The 27,292-nt window shown below is 40.1% G+C and overlaps 1 protein-coding gene across 2 annotated transcripts in view; it reads left to right on the top strand.

The window, feature by feature from the left end:
- IGSF11 (immunoglobulin superfamily member 11) overlaps positions 1-26,722 on the top strand; it is a 130,307-nt gene extending 103,585 nt beyond the window's left edge. The window contains exons 2-7 of one of the 2 annotated variants that reach the window (XM_061167947.1): positions 8,994-9,157; positions 11,134-11,341; positions 13,875-14,030; positions 21,775-21,897; positions 22,929-23,079; positions 24,508-26,722. In XM_061167947.1, coding sequence (XP_061023930.1) covers positions 8,994-9,157; positions 11,134-11,341; positions 13,875-14,030; positions 21,775-21,897; positions 22,929-23,079; positions 24,508-24,967 — 1,262 coding nt within the window. In that variant the 3' untranslated portion in view covers positions 24,968-26,722. The remainder of the gene's footprint in view (positions 1-8,993; positions 9,158-11,133; positions 11,342-13,874; positions 14,031-21,774; positions 21,898-22,928; positions 23,080-24,507) is intronic. The other variant, XM_061167948.1, reaches the window with a different exon arrangement.
- Positions 26,723-27,292: the final 570 nt, after the last annotated feature.

A 27,292-nucleotide genomic window follows, 5' to 3' on the forward strand; every position in this document is an offset into this window, starting at 1 on the left:
TGGATTACAGTGTATAGGGTTGCAAAGAATTGGACACGACTGAGCGAGTTAGACTTTCACTTTAACATTATATAATAATAATAGTTGTAAAGATAGATTATTTCATCTGATTAAAAATTGCTTGAAATATGAAGAGAAAATGATTTCTTTAAAAATCCCTACAATGTTAGAGACTTGTGTTATTCCATAATTTCTTCTGGGAAATGAGTATAGCATAAAATTTTCATTTTTTTGAAATTTATTTCAGTTTGATGGAACTAAAAAACTGAATTTGAAAAACCTAAGTGAATTTTATAACTTTTATATCCATGATATAACACTTAAATCATGTGGGAATCATATAAGCCAATACACATTATGTGACAGCTGATACTAACATTTTGGGTGAAAGGACAGCATAGGTCTCCCCAAGTACCATAAGATCCTTTGATGCTTTGCTAACCATATTCCCAGAGCAGTGTTCTGGGAGTTGGGCTCATCCTGAAATATGAAAACATGCTCTGTAGACATTGGCAAACACTATTTCAACATCTCAGTTGGAATGCTGTGCCAATGCCGCTTCTGAACTTTGAGTGTTCTGGCTCTCATGGAGTTGTAGGGGAGGCCTTGTGTCCTTTGAGTCCAGCCCATCACTGTCAAATTCCTTTGTTCTCTTGGCTGTGTAGTGTGGATGATCCTTCTTCAGATTTCTAAGGATTCTTTGCTGCCAGCTTTTTTTTGCCTCTAACATGTACCTCTTAGTCTGAAAAAAAAAAAAAGTGAATCTTTCTGTTTTAAATCTTGGGAAATAGAGGTTTAAAGAAAGTGTGTAGACAACTGTTATTTGTGGTTTCAACTCTTGGGAGGAAACAGGGCCATGTGCTTTATGTCTTTCTTGTTTAATTGCTAAGAGTCATTCAGAATTCATGAGTTGACTTAATTTTTCTTGGGCAAAAGTACTAAGAAAAGATTCAAGTCTGCAAAATGCTGCCAATTCAACTCTTAAATTATGCATTTTACATGTAAACATTGCAAATTGTAAGATATTTTAAATGAATTTTTAATTCAGTTATTTAACATTAAAGTTTAAATTCTTGCCTAGAGTTTCAAACATGGAAGTACACTCTAAAAGAAAGTATTTCATTAAAAAAATAACAAAATAGAAAAAAATTAATTATTTAAATCTTGAAACACACTCATTTCCTTCCTTCTTTACTCTTTTGAAGAAATACTCATTTTTATTCAATATGTTAAATAGGAATCTTGAGACACAATCACAAAGCAACTTTTTGTTGTCCAAGAGTCTGTTTAAATTTATTCAAGATCCACTTTTTCTAGATGAAAATTTAAGCAGGTTACACATTTTTTTCTGATCACTCTGAGTTTAAAAATAAAGCAAGAAAATCTCAATTTATATACAGATATATATGCGTAGTTCTCAGAATGCTAGTGATCCACCCAGTAGTCCAGAGGTCAGCCTCCAGGTTCCTTCTGTGAGTAGTCTCATTAGATAGCCCTTTCATACAGAATCTAAGGCAACCCTGCACCAGCTTTTACGTGTGTTCACTTCTCATCCACTCAGATGTCCTTTGCTGTGACAGATTCAGGGAAAGTAGGCCCTTTTGCTGGGTAGGAGTGAAATGGGACTGTGTGCACACCACACCTCTCCACAAAGTCTCTTTACTGACATTCACACCTCAGCAATTTATTCTCTATGTAGTCCTAAAAGTTACATTGTCAGATTTCAGCCATCTTTGTGCAAATCCTTCAGTACAGTCAGTCTTAAAATTTGTTTTGATATCTTGTATCTTATATCTGACATTTTATGGTGTTGGATGACTTGCCAAATTCTGTTCATAGAGAATTCTGATAGCTCAGAAACATAACAGATTGTTTATGTTAAGTTCTGTATGTGAGGCTGACAGCAGAGAAGATACATTAATGTTTACAAATAAATTGAGTTTTTAATTGTTCAGTTTTGGTCTTCTTGGTAAAGAAGTGCCCCATCACCTTAATCATACTACAAGTGATAATATCATTTGCTTTGGAGATATGGTCTAGGGAAGAGTTTGAAATGGTAGAAAATATACTCCATCAAAAGTCAGAAGAAATAGGTCCTAGTTTTAAGACCTTTGGCAAGACTATCTCTTTGGACCATAGTATTTTCATGTGCAAATTGACTTGTTGAGTTTTTATGGTGGGCTTACTGTATTGGAGTTATTCTTGTACCTCACAGTATTCTAATGAAATTATCTTAAGTAATTACACTGATCAAAGTATGATTACAAGTTGAATATGTTCAAAATGAAAGAACACTGCTTTACAAGACCCTGATCTTTCCCTGAGGGGTTAGGAAAGGCTTTTCTGTTAGAAGATAACACTTGAGTTGATAGGAAGAATGAGTAGGAGGTTATTAAGTAAAGCATTGGGTGTGGAACAGAGCAAATCAGAGGAAAAGCAGAAGACAGAGCAAAGGCTCTGACTGAAGAAGTCAAGAGAAATTTAATTGGTAAAATGGATCAGATTTGATCATGGATTGGGTTTGGGTGATGGTAAGAGAATAGAAATAATCAATGAAGATTTATAAATTTCTGACTTGTCCAACTTAATTGCTAGTTGAGCCCTTTGCTAGCACAGGGAACTCTAGAAAGGAGCAGATAGGTATATAGGGGATGCAGGCATAGAGGTGAAGATCAAGAATTTGATCTTGGACAAGTTGACTTGAGGTACCTTTGAGATAGCTACTTGGAGATACGAGAAGTATTCAGATATGGAAAGAAAACCAGAAATAAATTGTATCACCGAAGCTACAGGAAAACTGTGTTTCAAGGAGAGGGCAATAGTCATTACTGTTAGATGCTCCTGAGGGTCCAAGAATGAATTCAAGAGTTTTGGAGCCATCAGGAGATCTCTGGGAAACCTAGGGAGAACTGTTGTTAAGAAGTCATGGTGGCCAGAGTGGATTAAAGACTGAATGGTAGAAGAGTCTGGAGAGAGTGGGTATAGGCCGCTCTTTCAAACAGATCAGTGGTGAGGTATCAGAGAGAGGGCAGCTCCTGGAGGAAACTATGGGCTGGAGGGAGGGAGGAGTTTTGCACTAAGTGGAAATACTTGAGTATGTTTAAATGCTGTCAGAAAGTCTTAAGTGTAGAAGGGGGAGGTTGAGATTACATGAGAGGGGACAGTCTATGATAAGGTTACTGAGAGGGCCAGGAGGATGGAATATAAATTATGCTCAGATGAGGGGGCGGGGTTCGCCTTAGATGAACTTCTCTAAGAGGAGAGAGGAAAAAGAGGACTAGGCAGATCGAAGCTGACTTGTAGGTTTGGAAGCAGATGAGGGAGTTTTCATCTGATGACTTTATGCAAAAATCCGTACTAATTTAAAGTTTTGTGATTCTGTAATAGAGTAGTGATAATAATAATAAACATTTATGGACTGATCTCTATGTGCTATGTGGTGGTTAATTAATTAAGTATGGTAGTTAAGTATACATTCTCTGTAGATAAAGTGTCTGGATTTGAATCCAAAGTTTACTACTTTCTGTGTGACCCTGGGTGTTCACTGGAAGGACTGATGCTAAAACTGAAACTCCAATACTTTGGCCACCTCATGCGAAGAGTTGACTCATTGGAAAAGACCCTGATGCTGGGAGGGATTGGGGGCAGGAGGAGAAGGGGACAACAGAGGATGAGATGGCTGGATGGCATCACCAACTCGATGAACTTGAGTTTGAGTAAACTCCGGGAGTTGGTGATGGACAGGGAGGCCTGGCGTGCTGTGATTCATGGGGTCGCAAAGAGTCGGACACGACTGAGCGACTGAACTGAACTGAACTGATGTGACCCTGAACTATGTGACCTAGAACTGGTTGTTATTCTCTCTGGGCCTCAATATCTTATATATAAGCTATAAAATATATAAGATCTCCAGGGGATCTTCCCAATCCAGGGATCAAACCCAGGTCTCCCACGTTGCAGGAGGATTGTTTACCAGTTGAGCTACCTGGGAAGCCATAAAATACTTTATAGTATTAAATGAGAGAGAGAGTGTGTGTATGTGTATGCACATGTGTATGTTTATATATCCAGTTCCAGTTCAGTCGCTCAGTCGTGTCTGACTGTTTGCGATCCCATGAACCGCAGTGCACCAGGCCTCCCTGTCCATCACCAACTCCCAGAGTTTACCCAAACTCATGTCCATTGAGTCAGTGATGCCATCACCCATTTCATCCTCTGTCGTCCCCTTCTCCTCCTGTCCTCAATCTTTCCCAGCATCAGGGTCTTTTCAAATGAGTCAGCTCTTCGCATCAGGTGGCCAAAGTATTGGAGTTTCAGCTTCAACATCAGTCCTTCCAGTGAACACCCAGGACTGATCTCCTTTAGGATGGACTGGTTGGATCTCCTTGCAGTCCAAGGGACTCTCAAGAGTCTTCTCCAACACCACAGTTCAAAAGCATCAGTTCTTTGGTGCTCAGCTTTGTTTATAGTCCAACTCTCAAATCCATACATGACTACTGGAAAAACCATAGCCTTGACTAGATGGACCTTTGTTGACAAAGTAATATCTCTGCTTTTTAATATGCTGTCCAAGTTGGTCATAACTTTCCTTCCAAGGAGCAAGTATCTTTTAATTTCATGGCTGCAATCACCATCTGCAGTGAATTTGGAGCCCCCCAAAATAAAGTCAGTCACTGTTCCCACTGTTTCCCCATCTCTTTGCCATGAAGTGATGGGACCGGATGCCATGATGTTAGTTTTCTGAATGTTGAGCTTTAAGCCAACTTTTCCACTCTCCCCTTTAACTTTCATCAAGAGGCTCTTCAGTTCTTCTTCACTTTAGTGCTTAATTGAATAGTCATTGGAAGGACTGATGCTGAAGTTGAAGCTCCAGTACTTTGGCCACCTGATGCAAAGAGCTAACTCATTATAGAAGAACCTGATACTGAAAACGATTGAGGGCAGGAGGAGAAGGGGGCGACAGAAGATGAGATGGTTGGATGACATCACTGATTCAATGGATATGGGTTTGAACAAACTCTGGGAGATAGTAAAGGACCTGGGAGCCTGGCGTGCTGCAGTCCATGGGGTCAAAAAGAGTTGGACACAAATTAGTGACTGATTAACAGCAATGTGGACTTGCTATGTGTGTTGTCAGCTAAAGTAGTGACTGAGGGAGCAGTCATCATCAGCCATCAGCATCAGATACCGCCTTCATTACATTCTTCTGATGATGAAAGTATTAGCCTTATTTTACAAATAAGCGATGTAATCAGAGAATAACTGACTTATTTGAGGCCCCACAGCAAAGCAGATGAAAGAGTCAGATTTCAAACTAGGCCTTATCCAGCTTCAAATCTATGCTTTTACGAGTTTTGAAAGCAGCTTATATAGAATATTTCTTCTGTAGTTATCTCAATGCCTGAGATTTCATTGTTAACCTTATGTAAAAATGAGAAGTATACAGCATTATAATTCAACTATACTTCAGTAAAAAAAAAAAAAAATATTAAAAGATGGGAGGTAAATGAAGTCAGTCTTGCACAGCTGCTGCCACCCCAGAGTCTGCCCTCTGCCAGCAGTCCTGCTCCTGCCTCTCATCCCCAACCCTGATCCTGCCAGTCTCCTCTTCCTCTACTGGAATCCTGCCATATTTTGGTAGTTTTCCCACCTACATCTCTGTCTTTCATTCTTTACCTTTCACTGCCTCCCCTCCTTTTTCTCATTTGTGTCAAAGATTGTGTAACTTCAGCTTGAAATTAGTGATTTGAGGGTTGAGGGTGTATGTTATCCTGTACAGTTAAAGGGGATGGGGCACATCCCCTGTGCTGCTTCTTTGGAGTGATATCTGAAGAATGAAGTGATGGAGGTTTTGTGCCAGTTTGCTGTCCACAGTTACTTTAAAAATTTTATTTTATTTTATTTTATTTGTTTATCTATTTTTGACTTTGCTGGTTCTTCATTGCTGCACAGGCTTTTCTCTAGTTGTGGTGAGTGGAGGCTGCTCTCTAGTTGTGGTGTGTGGACTTCTCATGGCAGTGGTTTCTCTTATGGAGCATGGGCTTTAGGGCATGTGGGCTGAGTAGTTACAGCTCTCAGGCTCTAGAACACGTGCTCAGTAGTTGTGATGCATGAGCTTTGTTGCTCTGTGGCATGAGGTATCTTCTTGGACTAGGGATTGAACTTGTGTCTTCTGTATTGGCAAACCAATTCTTTACCGCTGAGCCGCCAGGGAAGCACCCACATTTACTTTTGAAAACATCTCCACTACATTTATAATAATCATTGGAACAAATACCCTCCCTTTACCTATTTCTACCCAGGAGGTGGCTTTTTCCTGCCATTGCCTGTTCTGTGATCAAATGACCTTTGCTGTTTGCCTCTTAGGTTCTTTCAATTTTCCTTTTTAAAATTGAGAGACTTTCCCTAAAGTTATTTAACTTAAAAACTTTTCCTGATGTTATCAAGTGCTTTATATTCTACCACAGATGGCTCATTTTATGAAACATTTTATCCTGCAAATTTAACTCCCCAGAGTTTCATCAGACTATATGTAATGAACAGGAAGTTTTATAGAATAAAGGTGCTATGAACATTTATTTTTTATACTTATTGTAATCATAGAAGTATGTTATTTTGTTACTTTTTTGGGAGAACTGAGATAATATCACTTCAAAATAAAACAGTTTGAGATACTGCCATGGACATAATGTATTTTTCATAGAATAAATTCTTTGTTGGATTCCTCTCACTTAACCTCCTGTTAGTCCCATACTGTTCTACAGTCCCGGGGGCAGGCATTCTTTTCAGAAGAGATAACAGTTGATTTTGACTTGCCAGGAGTTAGCTCTGGTAAGTTACTGTTTTCTTTTTTTTAATTTTAATAACGATACTGGGGTATAATTTATACTACAAAGAACTCACCCATTTAACATATAAAATTAAGTTATTTTTAGTAGACTTGTAGGGTTACACAGCTATCAGAATAAATCAGTTTTAGTTTTCCATTGTCCTGGAAAGTTCCGTTGAAGCTATTTGCATCAGTCTCTTTTCCTTTCTCTCTAGTCCCTGCAGCCAAGCCACTGATTTGCCTCTTCTCACTATAGATTTGCCTTTTCTGAACTTTTCGTATTAGTGGAATAGTACAGTGTGTATAAAGAGTTGGACACGACTGAGCGACTGAACTGAACTGAACTGAGGCTTTTGAATCTGGGGTCCTTTTACTTAGCAAAATTTTTTTGAGAGGCTCATCCATGTTGTAACATGTATCAGTAGCTTGTTGCTTTTTATTTATGCATAGTATGGATATTTATTTATAGTATTTATTATAGTATTTATTTCATTGTATGGCTATACCACATTTTGTTTATTCATCAGCTAATGGATATTTATATTTTTTCCATTCACAAGTATGAGATCAATAATGCTGTTATAAGCGTTCATAGTCTTTGCATGGACATATATTTTCATTTTCAATCTACTTCCATAGATTCCTAGGAATGAAATTTCTGGGTTGTATGGTAAGTTTACTCCATGTCTATGTTAAATTTTTTTAAGGAACTGAAACTATTTTCTGAACTTATTGTACCATTTTACATTCCCAGTAGCAGTAAATGAGGAGGATTCCAGTTTCTCTATACCCTCATCAGTGCTTCATATTGTCTGGATTATAGCCTTTCCAGTGGCTGTGTGATAGCCTTATTATGGTTTCAGTTTGCCGTTTCCTAGTGAGCGTCTTTCCATGTGTTTACTAATTACCTTTGTTAAAATACTTACTCAGATTTTTGCCCATTTTAATATTAGGCTGTCTTACTGTTGAGCTGTAATAGTTCTTTATATCCTATAGACAAATCCTTTGTCAGGGGTGTAGTTTACAGATATGTTTCCCAGTCTATACTTTGATTTTTTATCTTCTTAATTAAGCCTTTTGAAGTACAAACTTTTAAAAAATTTTAATGAAGTCTAGATTATTGTTTTCTTTTTCGATTTATGGTCCTGGTGACACATCTAAGACCTCTTTGACTAACCCAAGGCCACAAAAATTTTCTCCTATATTTATGTCTAGAAGTTTTATAGCTTTAATGCTTTCATTCAGGTTTATGATATATTTTTGAATTGATTTTTGTGTATGTGGTGATGTAAGGTCTGAGTTAAACTTTTTGCATGTTAATATTGAACTGTTCCAGTATGATTTGTTGAAAAGACTATTTTTCCCCATTTAATTGTCTTCTGCCTCTGTTGAAAGCATTTGATCATAAATACAGGGTTTATTTCAGAACTGTCAATCCTGTGCCATTTGTCTGGGAATCTGTTCTTATGCCAGTACTGCACTGTCTTGATTGCTATGGCCAATTTATAGCAAATTTTGAAATCAGATAGTGTAACTTTTCCAAATTTGTTCTTCTTTTTTGGTATTCTTTTGGCTGTTCTAGTTCTTTGCCTTTTCATGTGTTTTATAATTAGTATCCGCAGGAAGTCTGCTTCAATTTTTATTGGTTTTACTCTCTATCTATAGACCAGTTAGGGTAGGATTGGTGTCTAACAATACTGAATCTTCCAACTCATGAGGGTTGCATATCTGTCCTTTTATTTAGTCTTTTTTTAATTTCTTTCATTGAATTTTATAGTTTTCAGGGTATAGATCCTGGACATATTTTGTGAATTTACAGTGTTGTGCAATGATGCTTTAAAATATTTTCAGTCTATGTCTCATCCCTCATCACCATTAAAACTTTGCTCAAATGCTTTCAGTTAATTTCTCCCAGTTTGTATTCGAATCTGGCAAATATAATATAGTGTCTTATAAAATAAATCAGTAGCCTCCAAAATTTTTATTTATAGTTTCTAAGAAGTAAAGGGATGACCAATTTTTATTACTTTGACTTAGTGAATGGTCAGTAGATGTTTAATAAGTACTGTCATGGCAGTCTGTCTGCATTACTGATAATATAAAACACAAGCTTTCTCTGAAGGGATTTGGTCTATCACATGACCTCCTGTTCCTTCTTCTCTAGGTGTTGCAGCTTCCCTGGAAGTCTCTGAGAGCCCTGGGAGTGTTCAAGTTGCCCGGGGTCAGACAGCAGTCCTGCCCTGTACTTTCACCACCAGCGCCGCCCTCATTAACCTCAATGTCATTTGGATGGTCATTCCTCTCTCCAATGCAAACCAGCCTGAGCAGGTACTTCTGTTCCATCCTGTGCTGCCACTGAGATTTTAATCTTTTTATAAGAGGTGGGTAGGAAAGTGTCTTGAATACATATTTGATTTCTAGAATAAGGTGATACTTTCAGTATGCCTGTGCTGTTTTAAGTCCTATTCCTACATTGTTAGCCAACTATCAAAAGAAGCTATCCTCTTTGTGAAAGACTTTAAAAAAAATTAAGACATGTCAAGAGGATCCTTCTGAGGAATATGTAGGAATCTGGAATCTTATCAGAAGACATTGTTGATAGGAAATACTGAGACAGTAAAAGAAAGGTATATTTTGACAGGAAGGGACTGGCACTGACATAGGTGGATGAGCAAGTACTTTTTAAAGGTAGTGATAATAGTATTAAGGAAGTAACTTTAGATAGTATTAATAGTACTTGATTTATTTGGTTAATTGCAGAAGTATTTTAAAATAAAGCCAGACACACTAGTCATCTTCCAAGATGTTCAAATAGAAGCTACTACCTCATAAGCTATATCAGTTATAGGTAAAAGACCCCATTACATGTGATACCCATTACAGAAAATAATGCTCAGAAAATTAGTGACTCGTGACCATGACTATACCTTTCCTTCCCAAAGTTAACTTATTTCTGTTATGAAGTTTTTCTGCTTCAGTAGAATTTTTACTGCCTAAAAATATTTGATAAGCCAAGTTTTCTGATAAGAAATTTAAATAGATGTGTTTGACAGTAACTTCTTCTAGTTCTTTAGTCCATGGGCCTTTTATAATTAGACTGAGATCATTTTGTTCAACCTCATCATTTGAGGAGTCAATGATAGAGGCAAGGAAAGACTTGACTACACCCAAATATTTACAGGTAGAGCCTGGATAAAACCAGGTACCTCACTGTCAGCCTAAAGAGCTTTTTGCAACTTCATTCTGAGTCCTCTCTCATGAATTCAGTTCAGTTCAGTTCAGTTCAGTTCAGTCACTCAGTCGTGTCCAACTCTTTGTGACCCCATGAATCGCAGCACGCCAGGCCTCCCTGTCCATCACCAACTCCCAGCGTTTACTCAAACTCATGCCCAGTCGGTGATGCCATCCAGCCATCTCATCCTGTGTCGTCCTCTTCTCCTCCTGCCCCCAATCCCTCCCAGCATCAGGGTCTTTTCCAATGAGTCAGTTCTTTTCATCAGGTGGCCAAAGTACTGGAGTTTCAGCTTCAGCATCAGTCCTTCCAATGAACACCTGGGACTGATCTCCTTTAGGATGGACTGGTTGGATCTCCCTGCAGTCCAAGGGACTCTCAAAAGTCTTCTCCAACACCATAGTTCAAAAGCATCAATTTTTTGGCGCTCAGCTTTCCTCACAGGCCAACTCTCACATCCATACATGACCACTGGAAAAACCATAGCCTTGACCAGACGGACCTTTGTTGGCAAAGTAATGTGTCTGCTTTTTAATATGCTATCTAGGTTGGTCATGACTTTCCTTCCAAGGAGTAAGCATCTTTTAATTTCGTGGCTGCAATCACCAGAATAGTTGGCTTTAATAAATAAATTGACATAAGAAAAGCAGTCATGGATTATAACTCTTCTTCCCTTTTTTGACATTCATTTATATCCAGTCTATAACTTGATCTTATCATTTTGTGACCTAGTAAGCATGAGAATGTCAGTGCTAGTTTAACTTTTTATTTTGAAATTAATTTTTTGAGCTGGTAAAAATATTTATGGACCAAAAGTAAGGTATCATAAAATGCACTTTATATATTCTGATGAGTTAGCTAAAGATACAGTGTTGTTCCAGTTTGGTATGTAGGAATTTAAAACCCCTGGATACCTACAAATAGGTGCTATAGTAAAAAGTTGGTGACAACGCTAAGATTAGAAATAAAATTTTCCAATGTTTGGTATAGTCTGCTCTTTACTGTATAGTTCCTGTTATGTGTCTAGAAGGAGATGCATTGGCCAAATGATTTCTTTTGCTTTCCTTTGCAGGTCATTCTCTATCAAGGTGGACAGATGTTTGATGGTGCCCCCCGATTCCATGGTCGGGTAGGATTTACAGGCACCATGCCAGCCACCAATGTCTCCATCTTCATTAACAACACTCAGCTGTCAGATACAGGCACCTACCAGTGTTTGGTTAACAACCTTCCAGATAGAGGTGGCAGGAATATTGGGGTCACTGGTCTCACAGTTTTGGGTGAGTGACAGGGCATGTTCCAGGTACTCTGGGTTTACTTACAAATTTACTTCCAGGCACATTTACTTCTGCCATTTCTTCTGCACACTCTGACTGCTGTGTCTTTTTCCTGTCCTCTCTCCTTGTAGCCACATCTGGACTCTGCTTCTCTGTGCTTCTTCATATAGTCTCTGCACCCATTACTCCATTTCAGGTGGTTCTCAAAAGCTTAATTCTTAAATGACTTTTCCTAACAGTGGAGAAAGACAGTAAAAATACCATCAAAAGTAGCCCCTCACTTTTCCTAAGCTTTTATGTGTGTGCCCAGTCACTTCAGTCATGTCCTACTCTTTGCAGCCCTGTGGACTGTAGCACCAGGCTCCTCTGCCCATCGGATCCTTCAGGCAAGAATACTGGAGTTGGTTGCCATGCCCTCCTCCATTTGATATTCCCAACCCAGGGATTGAACCCATGTCTCTTGTATCTCCTGCTTTGGCAGGAGGGTTCTTTACCATTAGTGCTACCTGTGAAGCCCAAGCTTTTATAGGATAAGACATTGTTGGATGCAGATTAAATCATGGATGTTTGATAATGTGTAGGGAGCAGGGAGCTTCACACACATGAGAGTAAATTTGCTACTACTTACTATTTATGTGATGCTAAATAGGCCCACGACTCTTCTAAGCTTTAACTCTTGTTCTGGCAGAATTTTAATAATACCTCCTTTTACTTTCAAAACTATCATTGTTTGGATGATAAATTATATGATCAACTCAGTCTTAATACTGAGACCAAATAGATTTAGAGCCTTTTCCAAGGTTATGTGGGCTTCCCTGGTGGCTCAGTTGGTAAGGAATCTGCCTGCAACAGAGGAGACCTGGGTTTGATCCTTGGGTCGGGAAGATCCCCTGGAGAAGGACATGGCTACTCACTCCAGTATTCTTGTTTGGTAAATCCCATAAACAGAGGAGCATGGTGGTCCATGGAGTTGTAAGAGTTGAACACGACTTATTAACTAAACCACCAACAGCCACCAACATCAAGGTTATGTAGACTTTGAATGACAGTAAAGCTCAGATTACAATGTAGATCTCTTTGCTCAAACCAGTATTCTTTCCATTATACCAAGCAGGTAGACTTAATTTATCTCATGCTAAATTAACTTCATCCTAAACATGTTTTATTTCTCAGTTCTGCTGCTTCTGAGATAAAGTGCTGCCTCATAAATGGATATTTGTGGTAGAAGTGGCTACATTGAGCTCTTTTGGGGAGACTGAGAAGTGCTTAGAGAAGGCTGATGCTCTGAACTGTCCTCCATCCTACTCAGGTCTAATCGACTCCAGGATTCCTTGGCACATGCTCCCGCTTTTCCCTTCCACTGTTGAGTCACTTGGGGATACCAGTGTTTTTTTACTATAAACTACCACCTTCTTCCTTTAGTATTCTTTCTTGGAAAAGTTTGTGTTTCACATCCTTTGTGTCCTTATCTTTCTTAATGATAATAAAATGTCCATGTGTTACTATCAAGTAGTAGATATACTTGAACCTCATTCTAACTCCCCCTACTAGAGAATAGAAGTTGGTATAAAGTTAGTGTATTTGGTTTTGTTAATAGAGTTAACTGTGTTCTTAAGTAGAGTTAAGACCAATGTTAAGGTGGTTTTAGCAAAGAGTAGCTGGCAGGGTAAGTGGGTACTGTTCCTTGAAATATCTTCTTTACAAATGGGCTCTTTCATAATTAATTAAAAATATTAATTATGGTAAAATATAACAAAAATTTACCATCTTAGCCAGTTTTTAAGTGAGCAATTCAGTGGTGTTTGGACTAATCTCCAGAACTTTCTTCAACTTGCAAAGATAAAACTCCACCCATTAAATGACATTTTTGTGTCCCCTCAGCTGCTGGAAATCACTGTTCTGTTTTCTTTTTCTGTGAATATGAGTACCCTAGGGACCGCATATAAGAGGAGTCATACATTATTTGTCTTTTTATAACTGAATTTTTTCACTTAACATGATATTCTCCGGCTACCTCCATGTTGTAGCCTGTGTCAGAATTTCCTTACTTATCAAGGCTAAATAATACTCCATTGTATGTCCATACTATATTTTGTTCATCCATCCATCTATAGACACTTGGGTTATTTCCACCTTTTAGCTATTGTGAATAATGCCGCTGTGAACTTGTGTGAATTCGGTAATGCTTTTAAAAGCAATAGATTGACAGAGGATTTTAAAAATAATATGAATACACATCTTTGGAGGAAAAAAACAAGTTAAACTAAAACCATAAGGTATCTTGAAAGTGTAATCAGAAGCTGTTGCCCTTTTTACATACTTGCTCCCTGCCAGCTGAAGCTGTCGGCCCTGCACTCGTGACCAAGTCCTGTGAACAGTACACACCATTCACTGGCTTTGCTCACGAGGAGGTCTTCTGGCATGTGCTCCCCAACAGTGCCCTCTGAGGTTCCAGTGTGCTGAATGTTGATGTGTCTTCTGTCATCCTCTGGCTCATGGTAAATGTATCCTCTGTTACTTACTCTTCCTGTTACAGTTCCCCCTTCTGCCCCACACTGCCAAATCCAAGGGTCACAGGATATCGGCAGCGATGTCATCCTGCTCTGTAGCTCAGAGGAAGGCATTCCTCGACCAACTTACCTTTGGGAGAAGTTAGACAATACCCTCAAACTACCTCCAACAGCGACTCAGGGTATGTATGGTGTTGCTTTATCCATTTAATTCATTATCATGGAAAATTTCAATTCACAGGTGGTTCACAAAGTAATTAGCTTTAATAGATTTTGAGAGCTTGTTTGGAGGTTCTAGCAGGGGAGCACAGCTACTCGTATACCCTTGACTGAAGACCGGTCCTCCTCTATCGGGGATGGTCGTCTTCTTCGACCGAGCGCACAGCTTCGGGAGGGACGCACATGGAGCGGTGAGGGAGGAAGGGGACACCCGCCTAGCCAGCCAGATCAGCCGAATCAACCCTGGCGATCAATGGGGTGACAGATGTTGCAACCAGATCACCCTGACATCCAAAGAACACACTGTATTTGTAACTGCTGAAAAGCTATCAGGATTGTTTTGTGTTTTCAGCTCTAAAGAGAATAATAAAACTATTTTCTTTCATCTTCTCATTGCTGACTTTATGAAATGTATCTTATCCAGTGGTAACTATATATGGAAATTCTGTTTCTTTGTAGTGAAGATTTAAAATAGCTAATTGGTAGTTTCTTTAAATTGCTAACTGTAAAATAATCCTTGAAGTTTGTAACTGAGAATCTACTTTCTACTTAAGAAACAATTGCCTGTGTTAGTATGAGAAACATCCACATAGTTATGAGAGGGTTAATCATCCTTTTCAGCCTCAAGTCTAATGAGAGGAGGAAGATGGGAAAGAGATCAGGAAAAGGCCTCAGATCATGGGAGATTAAGGAGTTAATCACAGCAGACAGGTAAAGATGGAGGAGGCATGAGTATCAATGAGGGCTTACTGCATATAAATCCAACTGCTTAGATTTGATATTAAAGGAAACATCCTTGAAAACTGAGGAAAATGTATGAAATGAGGGAAATTCTACAATTATATATATAATTTCTATTTCAAGGAGATACATTTTTGCTATCTTGTGTGTTACATCATCTCTAATACAGATCGTATCTCTTCTAGCATTCTCAGGGAAGATTTACAGATCTTAAGGAGCTGGCAATTAATGGAGAGGTCCCAAACAACCTTAGTTATGCTTGATAAGTTTGAATCATATTAATGGTGTATACTTGTCATGGGAAGGAAAGTCCTAAGTTCTATGGTGAAGTTGGACATGAAAGAACCAGGATCACCAGCCTCTTAAGAGCGTTTCAGTTTCCTTTAAGAATCCCCACAGAAATTATTAATGGATCTTCCCATCACGTTTTAATTAACCTATCCCAGTATTATTTTAAAAACCAATTTTTCACCATAATAACTTCTGGGTTATTCTAATAATGATTACTACAGTGCTGTTGTTCCTTACTGATTGTTTATTGCTAGATGTTTTAACCATACAGTGAGGCTAAATAGCTTTTTTTTTTTTTTCTTTTGTGGCCTGATTTATTAATCTTAATGTTATAAGTGGCATGTTTAGAATAGCTCTTATCTTTAAATCCTGAAAACTATATTCAAGTTCTAGATTGTCCAGTAACTATTTCTATGACAGTTCACCTCTTTGGGCCTGTGTTATCCTTTTTGTGTGTGTGTTGTCTTTTTGTAAAATAAAGGGATTTAGCAGTATCATCTCCAACTCTTCTGTATCAGCATTAAGATTCTATGATTTATAACATTTCTTTGAAATATTGGTCTGAGTTTGGAATTGCAAATAAAGTTTAAAAATGGTTGTATGTAACCTGTGAGTATCTGTAGAAAGAGCCTTCCATACCTACTTGTTTCTGAATAAATAGATATTAGTCAAATTTCTTGATATCTTCTTTGCAACTTGCATATTCTTTGGTACTTGAGGTGTAAAAGTGAACATTAATGCCAAAGATGACAGCATGTGTCTTGTAATTCCAACTCTGGATTGGTTGTCAGACTTAACTTTGGATAACTTTGTCTATTATAATAATACACATTAAATGAGTCTGATTTTTAATTAAATTTACCTCTTAATATCTACATTAATACAATAGACAAAATAGCATATAATCTCAAAATAACTTAGAATTCTTTTAGAAGATTTATTTTACTAATCTGTATACATTTGCTTAATATAAATTCAGTATGCATTCCTGAGAAAAGAATAACTGCCACCAGAAGAGGGCACCCCAGAAGTCTTGAGTCGTGACAGAGCATAATATGTGGGGATTAGAATTGTCCTTGTATAGGAGCTAGCTTGAAGGAGCTCCTTCTGGGACAAATCTGGGACAGTGTGAACATTGAAATAATAATGTAATCCGCTGAACACAATGAGAATCCCTGAATCCCTGCTGATAGACATAAATAAATGGGGGAGAAAGGAGAGCCTTTTCTTACATTAGAATGGCTACCAGTGTTGGTAGAAGGAATGACAGTTAGAAAATCATCCCTAATGTCAAAATAGGAGCTGTCTTTGATGAGAAACATGTTTACTAGTTCCAAAGTATTTCCCCACAAATAACTCACTAATCACGAAGAGTAAATTAGTAACTTACTAATCACGAAGAATAAATAGTAGAGAGGCCTGGTGGACACCACTGTAACCACACAACCAGTGTTGTGACAAACTGCTGTTGTGTGCCTCATGTCTTACACACTGAGGACACAGCATCGCTGCTTCAGTGTTTCTGTCAAAGCGCATCACCTGAGTCCAGTCACGAGGAAATACCCAGCAGGGAATGAGGACACAGGCAACTGTCCTAGACTGAAAGAGACTGAGGAGTCAGAGAACAAACTTAGTGGTTGCTAGGCAGGGGCGAGGAAGAATGGGGGAAGGGATAGTTAGGGAGTGTGGGATGGACGGGTACACACAGCTATATGTAAAATGGATAACCATCAAGGACCTACTGTATAGCACAGGGAACTCTGCTTAATATTATGTGGCAGCCTGGATAGGAGGGGCGTTTGGGGGAGAATGGATACATGTATATGTATGGCTGAGTCACGTTGCTGTTCCCCTGAAACTATCACGACTTTGTTAATTGGCTATGGATGGAGGTTCGTGACATTGTACAGGAGACAGGGATCAAGACCATCCCCATGGAAAAGAAATGCAAAAAGGTGAAATGGTTGTCTGAGGAGGCCTTACAAATAGCTGTGAAAAGAAGAGAAGCGCAAAGCAAAGAAGAAAAGGAAAGATATTCCCATTTGAATGCAGAGTTCCAAAGAATAGCCAGGAGAGATTAGAAAGCCTTCCTCAGCGACCAATGCAAAGAAAAAGAGGAAAACAACAGAATGGGAAAGACTAGAGATCTCTTCAGGAAAATCAGAGATACCAAGGGAACATTTCATGCAAAGATGGGTTCGATAAAGGACAGAAATGGTATGGACCTAACAGAAGCAGAAGATATTAAGAAGAGATGGCGAAAATACACAGAAGAACTGTACAAAAAAGATCTGCATGACCCAGATAAATCACAATGGTGTGATCACTCACCTAGAGCCAGACATGCTGGAATGTGAAGTCAAGTGGGCCTCAGAAAGCATCACTGTGAACAAAGCTAGTGGATGTGATGGAATTCCAGTTGAGCTGTTTCAAATCCTGAAAGATGATGCTGTGAAAGTGCTGCATTCAGTATGCCAGCAAATTTGGAAAACTCAGCAGTGGCCACAGGACTGGAAAAGGTCCGTTTTCATTCCAGTCACTAACAAAGGCAATGCCAAAGAATGCTCAAACCTCTGCACAATTGCACTCATCTCACATGCTAGTAAAGTGATGGTCAAAATTCTCCAAGCCAGGCTTCAGCAATACGTGAACCAAGAACTTCCAGATGTTCAAGCTGGTTTTAGAAAAGGCAGAGGAAGCAGAGATCAAATTGCCAATATCCGCTGGATCATTGAAAAAGCAAGAGTTCCAGAAAAACATCTATTTCTGCTTTATTGACTATGCCAAAGCCTTTGACTGTGTGGATCACAATAAACTGTGGAAAATTCTGAAAGAGATGGGACTATCACACCACCTGACCTGCCTCTTGAGAAACCTATATGCAGGTCAGAAAGCAACAGTTAGAACTGGACATGGAACAACAGATTGGTTCCAAATTGAGAAAGGAGTATGTCAAGGCTATATATTGTCACCCTGCTTATTTAACTTATATGCAGAGTACATCATGAGAAATGCTAAGCTGGATGAAGCACAAGCTGGAATCAAGATTGCTGGGAGAAATATCAATAACCTCAGATATGCAGATGACACCACCCTTATGGCAGAAAGTGAAGAGGAACTAAAAAGCCTCTTGATGAAAATGAAAGAGGAGAGCGAAAAGGTTGGCTTAAAGCTTAACATTCAGAAAACTAAGATCACGGCATCCGGTCCCATCACTTCATGGGAAATAGATGGGGAGACAGTGGAAACAGTGTCAGACTTTATTTTTGGGGGCTCCAAAATCACTGCAGATGGTGATTGCAGCCATGAAATTAAAAGATGCTTACTCTTTGGAAGGAAAGTTATGACCAACCTAGATAGCATATTAAAAAGCAGAGACATTACTTTCCAACAAAGGTCCGTCTAGTCAAGGCTATGGTTTTTCTAGTGGTCATGTGTGGATGTGAGAGTTGGACTGTGAAGAAAGCTGAGCACCGAAGAATTGATGCTTTTGAAGTGTGGTGTTGGAGAAGACTCTTGAGAGTCCCTTGGACTGCAAGGAGATCCAACCAGTCCATCCTGAAGGAGATCAGTCCTGGTTGTTCATTGGAAGGACTGATGCTGAAGCTGAAACTCCAGTACCTTGGCCACCTCATGCGAAGAGCTGACTCATTGGAAAAGACCCTGATGTTGGGAGGGATTGGGGGCAGGAGGAGAAGGGGACGACAGAGGATGAGATGGCTGAATGGCATCACCAACTCTATGAGCATGAGTTTGAGTAAACGCTGGGAGTTGGTGATGGACAGGGAGGACTGGCGTGCTGCGATTCATGGGGTCGCAAAGAGTCGGACATGACTTAGCGGCCGAACTGACTGACTGACTGAGTGGTCCAAAAATTATGGTTTTCTTGAATGATGACATTTGTTAATGTATTGAAGATGGATTTCCACAGATGGCTTAGTTTAAGACTAACGGCATTGGGACATTGATTGCAAAGTTAGAAAATATCCTATAGATGTACCCCAGAGAATATTATGGTATTAAATATCTTACTAGGAAGCCAAGTAGAGATATGGTGATTATGAGCTTTGGACACAGAAAGACCTCATTTTATGTGTTGCTACTTGTGTACTGTGTGATCTTGGACCAGTTGCATAGCTACTCTGAACTTTTCACTTTTGAAAAGTACAGAATATAAAACTTAAGGTTTGTAAAATTAAAGAGACATGTAAAACTCTTAGTATAGTGCATGTGGTACACAATAGACACTCAAGAGAATATAGTCCATTTATATCTTTGTTGCGTAACTTTCCGTATGCTGGGTAATTTCTGAGGATGGTGATACCGTGATAAACAAGAAAAACCCAGTCCATTATCCTAATGAGACAAGTAGGTCAGAAATTATAATAAATGGGGTAAGTTCCAGCACTAGGAATACAGTGAGCTGGAAAACACATGGGAGAGACGTTTATGAGAGCCTGGGAAATCAAATAGAACATAGAGGAGGAGAAAACAAGTTTCCCTTCAGACTGGCCCAACTCTCTGAGGTCAGTGAAAAGCCCAGACATTGGTAGCCATCAGAATTGTGTGTTCTTAAGGAAAAGGAAATAACATACATGTGTGAACCAAATAACTGCCAGGTATATTGACTTGGGTGTGTACAGTACAATTCAAATGTCTTAAGTAGGATACCCATTTAGTAGGAATATCCATATAGTATGGGTTGGATCATTTACTTTCTTCCACTGAAAAGCAATAGCAAAAACAAAACAAAAAAAAAACCCTCCTTTTCCTGGCCTGTATACTGATGTTAATTTCCATGTGTGTTTGATGATTCAGTCCTTGTTAACACTACCCACTGTATTATGTTAGAATGCAGTGAGATAACCCTGAGGGCTGTTGCTGTCTCATCAAAGTACAGGGCTGCGTTTGTCTGGTTCATCATTGTATCCCCATCCTCAGAAATTAACTGGTACACAGAAAGGTGCTCAATAAATATTTATTTCTTCAATGACTCTGCTTCTGCCTTTGATCTATGAAGATTGCCAGCAGGAACTAGGTAATTCAGTCTTAGTTTCATGTCAGGGTTGTCAGCACAGGGTAGCGAGAGCCCCAGGTGTTGCCCGAGGAGTGTGGACTTTGCGCCAGAAGTGTGCAGTCAGGAGCCTTTCCTGATGTGCTGCTGTTCTGAGGAGCTGAGGTGACGGATGGTTATGTTCTGCCTAAGGGAGGCAGTGAAACCCTGAACTGAGAGGTAAGACAGCCCTCCATCTAGCTGTAATTCCTGTTGCCCAGTTGTGTAATCTTATTACTTTTCTGAAGCCTCAGTTTCCTTATCTGTTCAATGGGATTAATAATAATACTACCTCTAAGAGTGCTTGTAACGATAAGGATAATAGCGTATAAAAGCTTAGCCAGTACTTGGCACGTAGTAATAACTATTAACTTTGGTTTTTATCAGGTCATTTACATTTTGTTTGTAAGGAATAAATAAACTATCCTCATGTTGATAAATGACTGAAATGTGAAGCCCTGAAACAGTTCTTTGTAATATCATTGTGATCACCTTGAACATGCCGGGCTGAGAGCTCCTGCTGTGGGGAGCATGGCTGACTGACAGCCTCAGCAGCTTCCTCCAGCGTCCAGCACTGCTTCCCAGCCAGGCAGGCTTTGCCTGGACTGCTCCCAGCCAGTCACCAGGCTCAGGGGGGCTGCTAATACAGGCCTGTTCCTGCAAGGAGTGAGATGCCTGGAACAGGTGACTTTGTCTCCAGGACTCCCCATCAGCCTGGTGGAAACTTCAGCAACATTGTGTTGCAGTCTGAAAACGCCCCCTCCTTTCTTTCCTCCCCCTTTCTTTTCCTCTGACCACCTGCAGTACAGGTGGTCAGACCTGCACTGCAGTCCGAGCCTCTCCCTTTGTTTCTCCAGGTTCCTCTCTGCTTCCTTTACTGCTGTTGCCTCCAGTAAACCTCTTGCTTGCCTTGGTGTCCACCTTGTGGAGGAGCTGGACTGAGGAATGGTTATAATCATTATTGAAAGCGAGTAACAGTCTACACCTTGGAGCACAGAGTGGATATTTTCCCCATTAAGAATGAAGCAAACATTAGCATAATGGGTTTAACCTCAGTTTTGTATTATAGCATTTCCTCAGAATTAAAATTCAGTATTTATGATCATAGATTCTCTAAAACAGGCATTAGCCAACATTTCCTCAAGGAAGGCTACTCACCTTTAAGACCTCACGTTAATCTGCAGATTAGGCTGTGAGACTGCCCTTATTTAGGACAGTCCTTTGTAGCTCTTCCTGGTGGCTCAGCTATTAAAGAATCTGCCTGCAATGTGGGAGACCTAGGCTCGCTCCCTGGATTGGAGATCCCCTGGAGGAGGGCATGGCAACCCACTCCATTATTCTTGCATGGAGAATCCCATGGATAGAGGAGCCTGGTGGGCAACAGTCCATGGGGTCACAAAGAGTCAGACATGACTGACCAACTAATTTCACTGTTTTCTGTAGCTCTAGGTCTTTAACTTTATTTTATGATTTAGTCTTTAACATTCATAAACCAAAAACTCTCTCTAGAAAAGCAATATTGATAGTTCCTCACTGTTCATTTTTTTTATAGCTTTCTGCTGATTTCTTTGGTTTCCTGTTTTCTTTCCAAAATCCTCACTTGACTGTTATTTTTGTGACAGACCAGGTCCAGGGAACAGTCACCATCCGGAATATCAGCGCCTTGTCGTCAGGTTTGTACCAGTGTGTGGCTTCTAACGCCATTGGGACCAGCACCTGTCTTTTGGATCTCCAGGTCATTTCTCGTAAGTATGTGAAATTCTGGTGTCCACTCTGTTTCTGAAATGCCAAGATCTTCATTAAACCAGGGAATGAAGAGTTTCGCGTAATGGGACTTAGATCATTTGAAGAGAAAATAGAAGTTGTTTTGATTTTAATCATTAGTGAAAATGTTACAGAAATATACTAGTGTACTTTTCAGCCTCAGCAATATGACTTGTTCTTTATGGTAAAATGTCTTCTCCTCAGGATCATTAGAATCAAATCAGTTCTGATTGTGTAGCGCTGGAGACATATAAAAATTTGGAGTTACCTTCTGGTCGTGGCAAGACCTTTTTGTATTTTCTCCTAATCCCTTATGTCTGCTAAAATGTTGGGTGCCCAGGTCATACCTAAGTAGTGCAGATGTTTTTTCTCTAGTTGAGAATCCTGGGTTATTTGAATTCCAGCTGCAAAAGGGAATGATCTGACTAAGAGGAGGTGATAAGTTATCCCACTGCTTGCTGGGTTCATTGTGGGCAGGTTAGGCAGGTAGTCGGCTTCCTGGGTAGTTCAGTGGTAAAGAATTCCCCTGTAGTGCAGGTGACCTGGGTTCAATCCTTGGGTCGGGAAGATCCCCCGGAGGAGGGCATGGCAGTTCACTTCAGTATTCTTGCCTGGAGAATCCCATGGACAGAGTAGTCTGGCGGGCCACAGTCCATAGGTTGTAGAGAGTTGGACACAACAGAAGCGACTTAGCGTGCACGCACATAGACAGGTAGTCAGGTATGGTCTTTTTCCTGCTCTGCTATGGTGGTGACTCTCCTGCAGCTGTGAGTTGTGTAAATGTTTATTCATTCAATAAATGTTTGTGAGCCTGTTGTTTCAGTCCTAGCCACTGGGAATACAGAAAGTTAAGCAAGATTTAACTTTAGATGGATGCAATATTGTAGGCAATTTTGTGCATTTTAAGAAGATTCTTGGGTAGTCTTAACTATTTATGAAGTTGTATGAGCATATTCTATTTCTCTCTCTCTCTCCTTTTTTTCTTTAAATATACCTTAAATATATTTTGCAGCCCAGCCCAGGAGCATTGGACTAATAGCTGGAGCCATTGGCACTGGTGCAGTTATTATCATTTTTTGCATTGCACTAATTTTAGGGGCATTCTTTTACTGGAGAAGCAAAAATAAAGAGGAGGAGGAAGAAGAAATTCCTAATGAAATAAGGTTTGTGTGTCAGATAATTTATCCTGACATTGGTATATCCAGTGTCTGTGTTTCTATTATATTTCTATTTGGCAGCTAAGGTTTGTTTGCTAATATTATGACTTTAACCAAGACAGTTAAAGTGGCCAAATGATCGTTTCTTGTATGTTACATCACTCTTTCTCATTGACTGCTCAGCTTTATTTACTGGATCATGGATGGGGAGCAGTGGCTAGTCTAGTGTGTGCCCAACGAGGAGGACACAAGTGAAGAATCTCCTCATTTCCTCCCATAGCTTCAGGGTGGGTGGGATTAGGTGGCTGCCATAGTAGAAAAATTACTTTAGAATGTGTATTTAATATTGGCATTTATAAATGATGCGTTCATAAACAAGAAAGAACACCACCTGTACACATAGACCAAACCAGCATGACTTGGTTGAAAACAATTGAGTCAAGAATGTGAACATCATCAGGAAAGAATGTCAAATGATATTGAGAGAAAGGTGACCCTTGGTGTACTGTGGGAGTATGGGGGTTCAGGCTCAGTCTTAGATGGCATCACATCAATATCCTTATTAAAAATGACATACACAGCTCCAGTCTAGTCTGTCTTCCCTCATGCCTCGAGGCTTTTCCTTTAGCTCCCACCCTCTTCCTGGACCATACTTCCCGTCCCTCTTCATCCATCTCTTCAATACATTCTTCGGTCAGATCTAAGACTAGTCCAGGCACCACATTCTCACATAAGTTGACTTAGGCCCTGGTCTTGGGTAGAAGAGCTGTCTTTTTTTTTTTTTTTTTCATATGAAACATCTAATAAAATGCCTGGTATTCAAGAAATGTTAAGTGAATTAGTTAGCATCTTAGATTAACTTAAGAACTTGTCTTAGGCTCTTATAATTCTTAAGGGTTTGGACAGATTTCATCCCAGTGTAAGATTAATGGGAAAAACCTCTCATCAGCACACCACAGGGATTTCTCAAATACCCCCAAATGCAAATCAAGCCAACCCTAGTAGTTTTTTGAAGTTGCTACATCCATAGGATGGTTTCCTAGCTATTTTATAGCAGCTAGCTCAGTGGATTTCTTCATGGACTATTTTCCTATTTAGAGCACTATATATATACACACATAAATATGCATGTATATATAATATTTCAATTACATTGGAAGACATAGTCTTTGGAAGATTTGATACTACTTTTTTTTCTCTTGGAGACTGAGATGCTGAGGGAGAATTTTTCTTAAGCATTGTCTTAAAGGGAATGAACGTCAGCATGGAGGCCTGGTGTTTTCCATGTTTGCTTTCATGAGAAAGTGGTCTGTCCTGAGGGGGTGAATTTCACAGACATGTTAGCCTGAATATGAGAAGAAAGAGTCCTGGGCAGAAGGGTAGGGTGGACATCCAGTAAATTCTGACAACAGCTTTACTTTTGTTCATTTTCAGAGAGGATGATCTTCCACCCAAATGTTCTTCTTCTGCCAAAGCATTTCACACGGAGATATCCTCCTCGGAGAACAACACACTGACCTCTTCCAATACCTACAACAGCCGCTACTGGAGCAGCAACCCCAAAGTGCACAGAAACGCGGAGTCGTTCAGCCACTTTGGTGACTTGCGCCAGTCCTTCTCCCTCCACTCGGGCAACGCCAGCATTCCAGCCATCTATGCCAATGGCAGCCATCTGGCCCCAGCCCCGCAGAAGACCCTGGTAGTGACAGCCAGCAGAGGGTCATCACCGCAGGCCGTGTCCAAGAGCAATGGTTCTGTCAGCAGGAAGGCCCGGCCTCCGCCCGTACCGTCACTGCACACACACTCCTACACCGTCAGCCAAGCCACCCTGGAGCGCATCGGCGCTGTCCCTGTCATGGTGCCAGCCCAGAGTCGGGCCGGGTCCCTGGTATAGGACGCCGGCAGAGGGCATGTGCAGAAAAAAAGCTAAGGATGCCCTCATTCCAGGGGGAGGGTGGGGTGGCAGAGCTGGGAAGGACAATTTCCTGACAATGATTCTAGTAAAAAGCACAAAGGAGGAGGCCGTGCTGTGACCTGGCCACTAAGATTTGTAAACTGAACTGGAATGTTCCGGCATGAAGACATGTTCCCCCACCCGAGCGGTCTCAGGATTCCATTCAGAAAGCTGGATCTCACAGATGTGCCAAGCCAAGGAAGGAGGTGTAAGAGCAGAGTAGCACTGAAAACCCATCTGCAGTCCAGACGGGCTTGTTTTTTTTAATTCACGCCTAACGTAATAACTTTTCAAGAGAATAAAGTGCCACATGGAGTTTAAATAATGAAATTATTTAAAAAGATAGGTGTCTTTAGGAAACATACTGAGCACCCCTGTGCATCGTCTGGCCTCTCTCCATCCCCTCCCGCTGTATGGGCCAAATGGCATAAATGGCGAGTATTGGTCTTCACAGGGCTGGCTCTTGTATCATAGAATCAAAACTTTTTATACCAACAAAAGTCAGTAAGGAATGGGTGAAAACTAGAAACTTCTTGGAGAAGCCCCGTCATATTTATTTATTTATCTCTTCCTGGACCATGAATTTCATATTTGGAGTACTGCTATATTGACAGATTATTGCCTATGTTTTTCTGGGGTCTGTTGTAGGTCAATGACAATTACTGTTCCTTATTTCCTGGGAAAATATTTTTAAAAAGAAAACTGTTGTTTTTTTTAAGGAAAATAAGTGAGAGGCATTGGGTTAGGAAAGTAAAGACTACTGTTAACACCATGTTCATTGAGAATACGTGGCTTGAACCCGGCAGGAGGCCCTTCATAAAAGACCTAGGTCATGCAGGCGCGTGGAGAGGAATTCCTGGCAGCCTGTCGGCAGGGCCGTCCAGGTCTCCCTGCTGTCACGCCAGGCCGCTCTTAATGAGGGCAGCACCCCATGCCTTTGTACTGTGGGAGGTGAATTTTCCTTGTTTGACAAGTCCAGATTTCTAGGTTGTTAAAGGGAGGGCAGGAGTTGCTTTGTCTTGTTTTTTTTTTGTTTGTTTCCATAATGATTAGATTTGCAAAAGAGATAAGACTGAGACAAAAGGAATGTCTTCAGATAGGCTCCTGGGAGGCTCTGCCCTGTACTTGTCACAGCCCAGGGTTGCAATTTTGCCCAAATGCGTTTTGCACCACTGTAAAGAGACCCTCTGTGATCAGTTACCTAGCCTGGAGCCCACCAGGCGATCCACAGACTCGCCACTGGGTGTGCTCTGTAGATCTGTCCATGCTTGTCCCGGTGACAGTCTCGCCTTAATCACACTTTAAGCAACACACGAATGGTTTCGTCCCAGATTTGTTTCCTAAATTTTTTATGATTCTGACCCTGTGATGCGTTCAGGCCATCTTTTCTTTCCCCCTTATTGTCTTTCATTCTGTCATCCCACTATGCTTTTTGCCCTTTTCCTGAAAGAACAGTCATCACAGGAAGTGGCCTCCTGGTTTTAAGACTTATTTGAATAATGGAAACCAACAGCTGCTGCATACATTATTTTTCCAAGAGGGCTAAGTTCTGAACCTAACCACTGCAACCATCCCAATATTGATGAAAAGCTGAATTTACTCTAGCATTACTTATATTTTCCATTTGATGGTTCTTGACTTTGTAAAAATTTAAATAAATGAATGTCTATACTTTTTATAAAGAAAAGTGAAAATACCAATGACAAAAAAGATGATACTGTCAGATGTTGTTTCAAAAACATTTATCTTGCATTTCTTTATTCTTTCTAATTATCTAAAATTCAATAAAAGTTTATTCATATAAAAATTGTTTTTACTTATATACTAATGATGCATGATTTTGTATTTAATGTACTCTTGATGTTATAAGCATTTTTCCATTCTGTTAAATTTTAATGAGCTTATAGTATTCCAAAAATTACCTAGCTCCACTCTTTTTTTTTTCCCCTGGCTGTGCTAGATCTTTGCCGCCGCATGGGCTTTCCTCTAATTTCTGAGTGTGGGGGCTACTCTCTGTTTTCGCTGTGCAGGCTTCTCGTTGCTGTGGCTTCTCTCGTTGCAGAGCATGGGCTCAGGGTGCACAGGCTTCAGTAGTTGTGACACATGGGCTCAATAGTTGTGTCTCCCAGCCTCTAGAGCACAGCCTCAACAGTTGGACGCTTTGTTGCTCTGGGGCATGTGGGATCTTCTTGGACCAGGGATTGAACCCGTGTCTCCTGCATTGGCAGACAGATTCTTTACCACCGAGCCACCAGGCAAGCCCAG

Source organism: Dama dama, chromosome 19 (assembly GCF_033118175.1).
Source record: "Dama dama isolate Ldn47 chromosome 19, ASM3311817v1, whole genome shotgun sequence".
Lineage (NCBI taxonomy): Eukaryota > Metazoa > Chordata > Mammalia > Artiodactyla > Cervidae > Dama > Dama dama.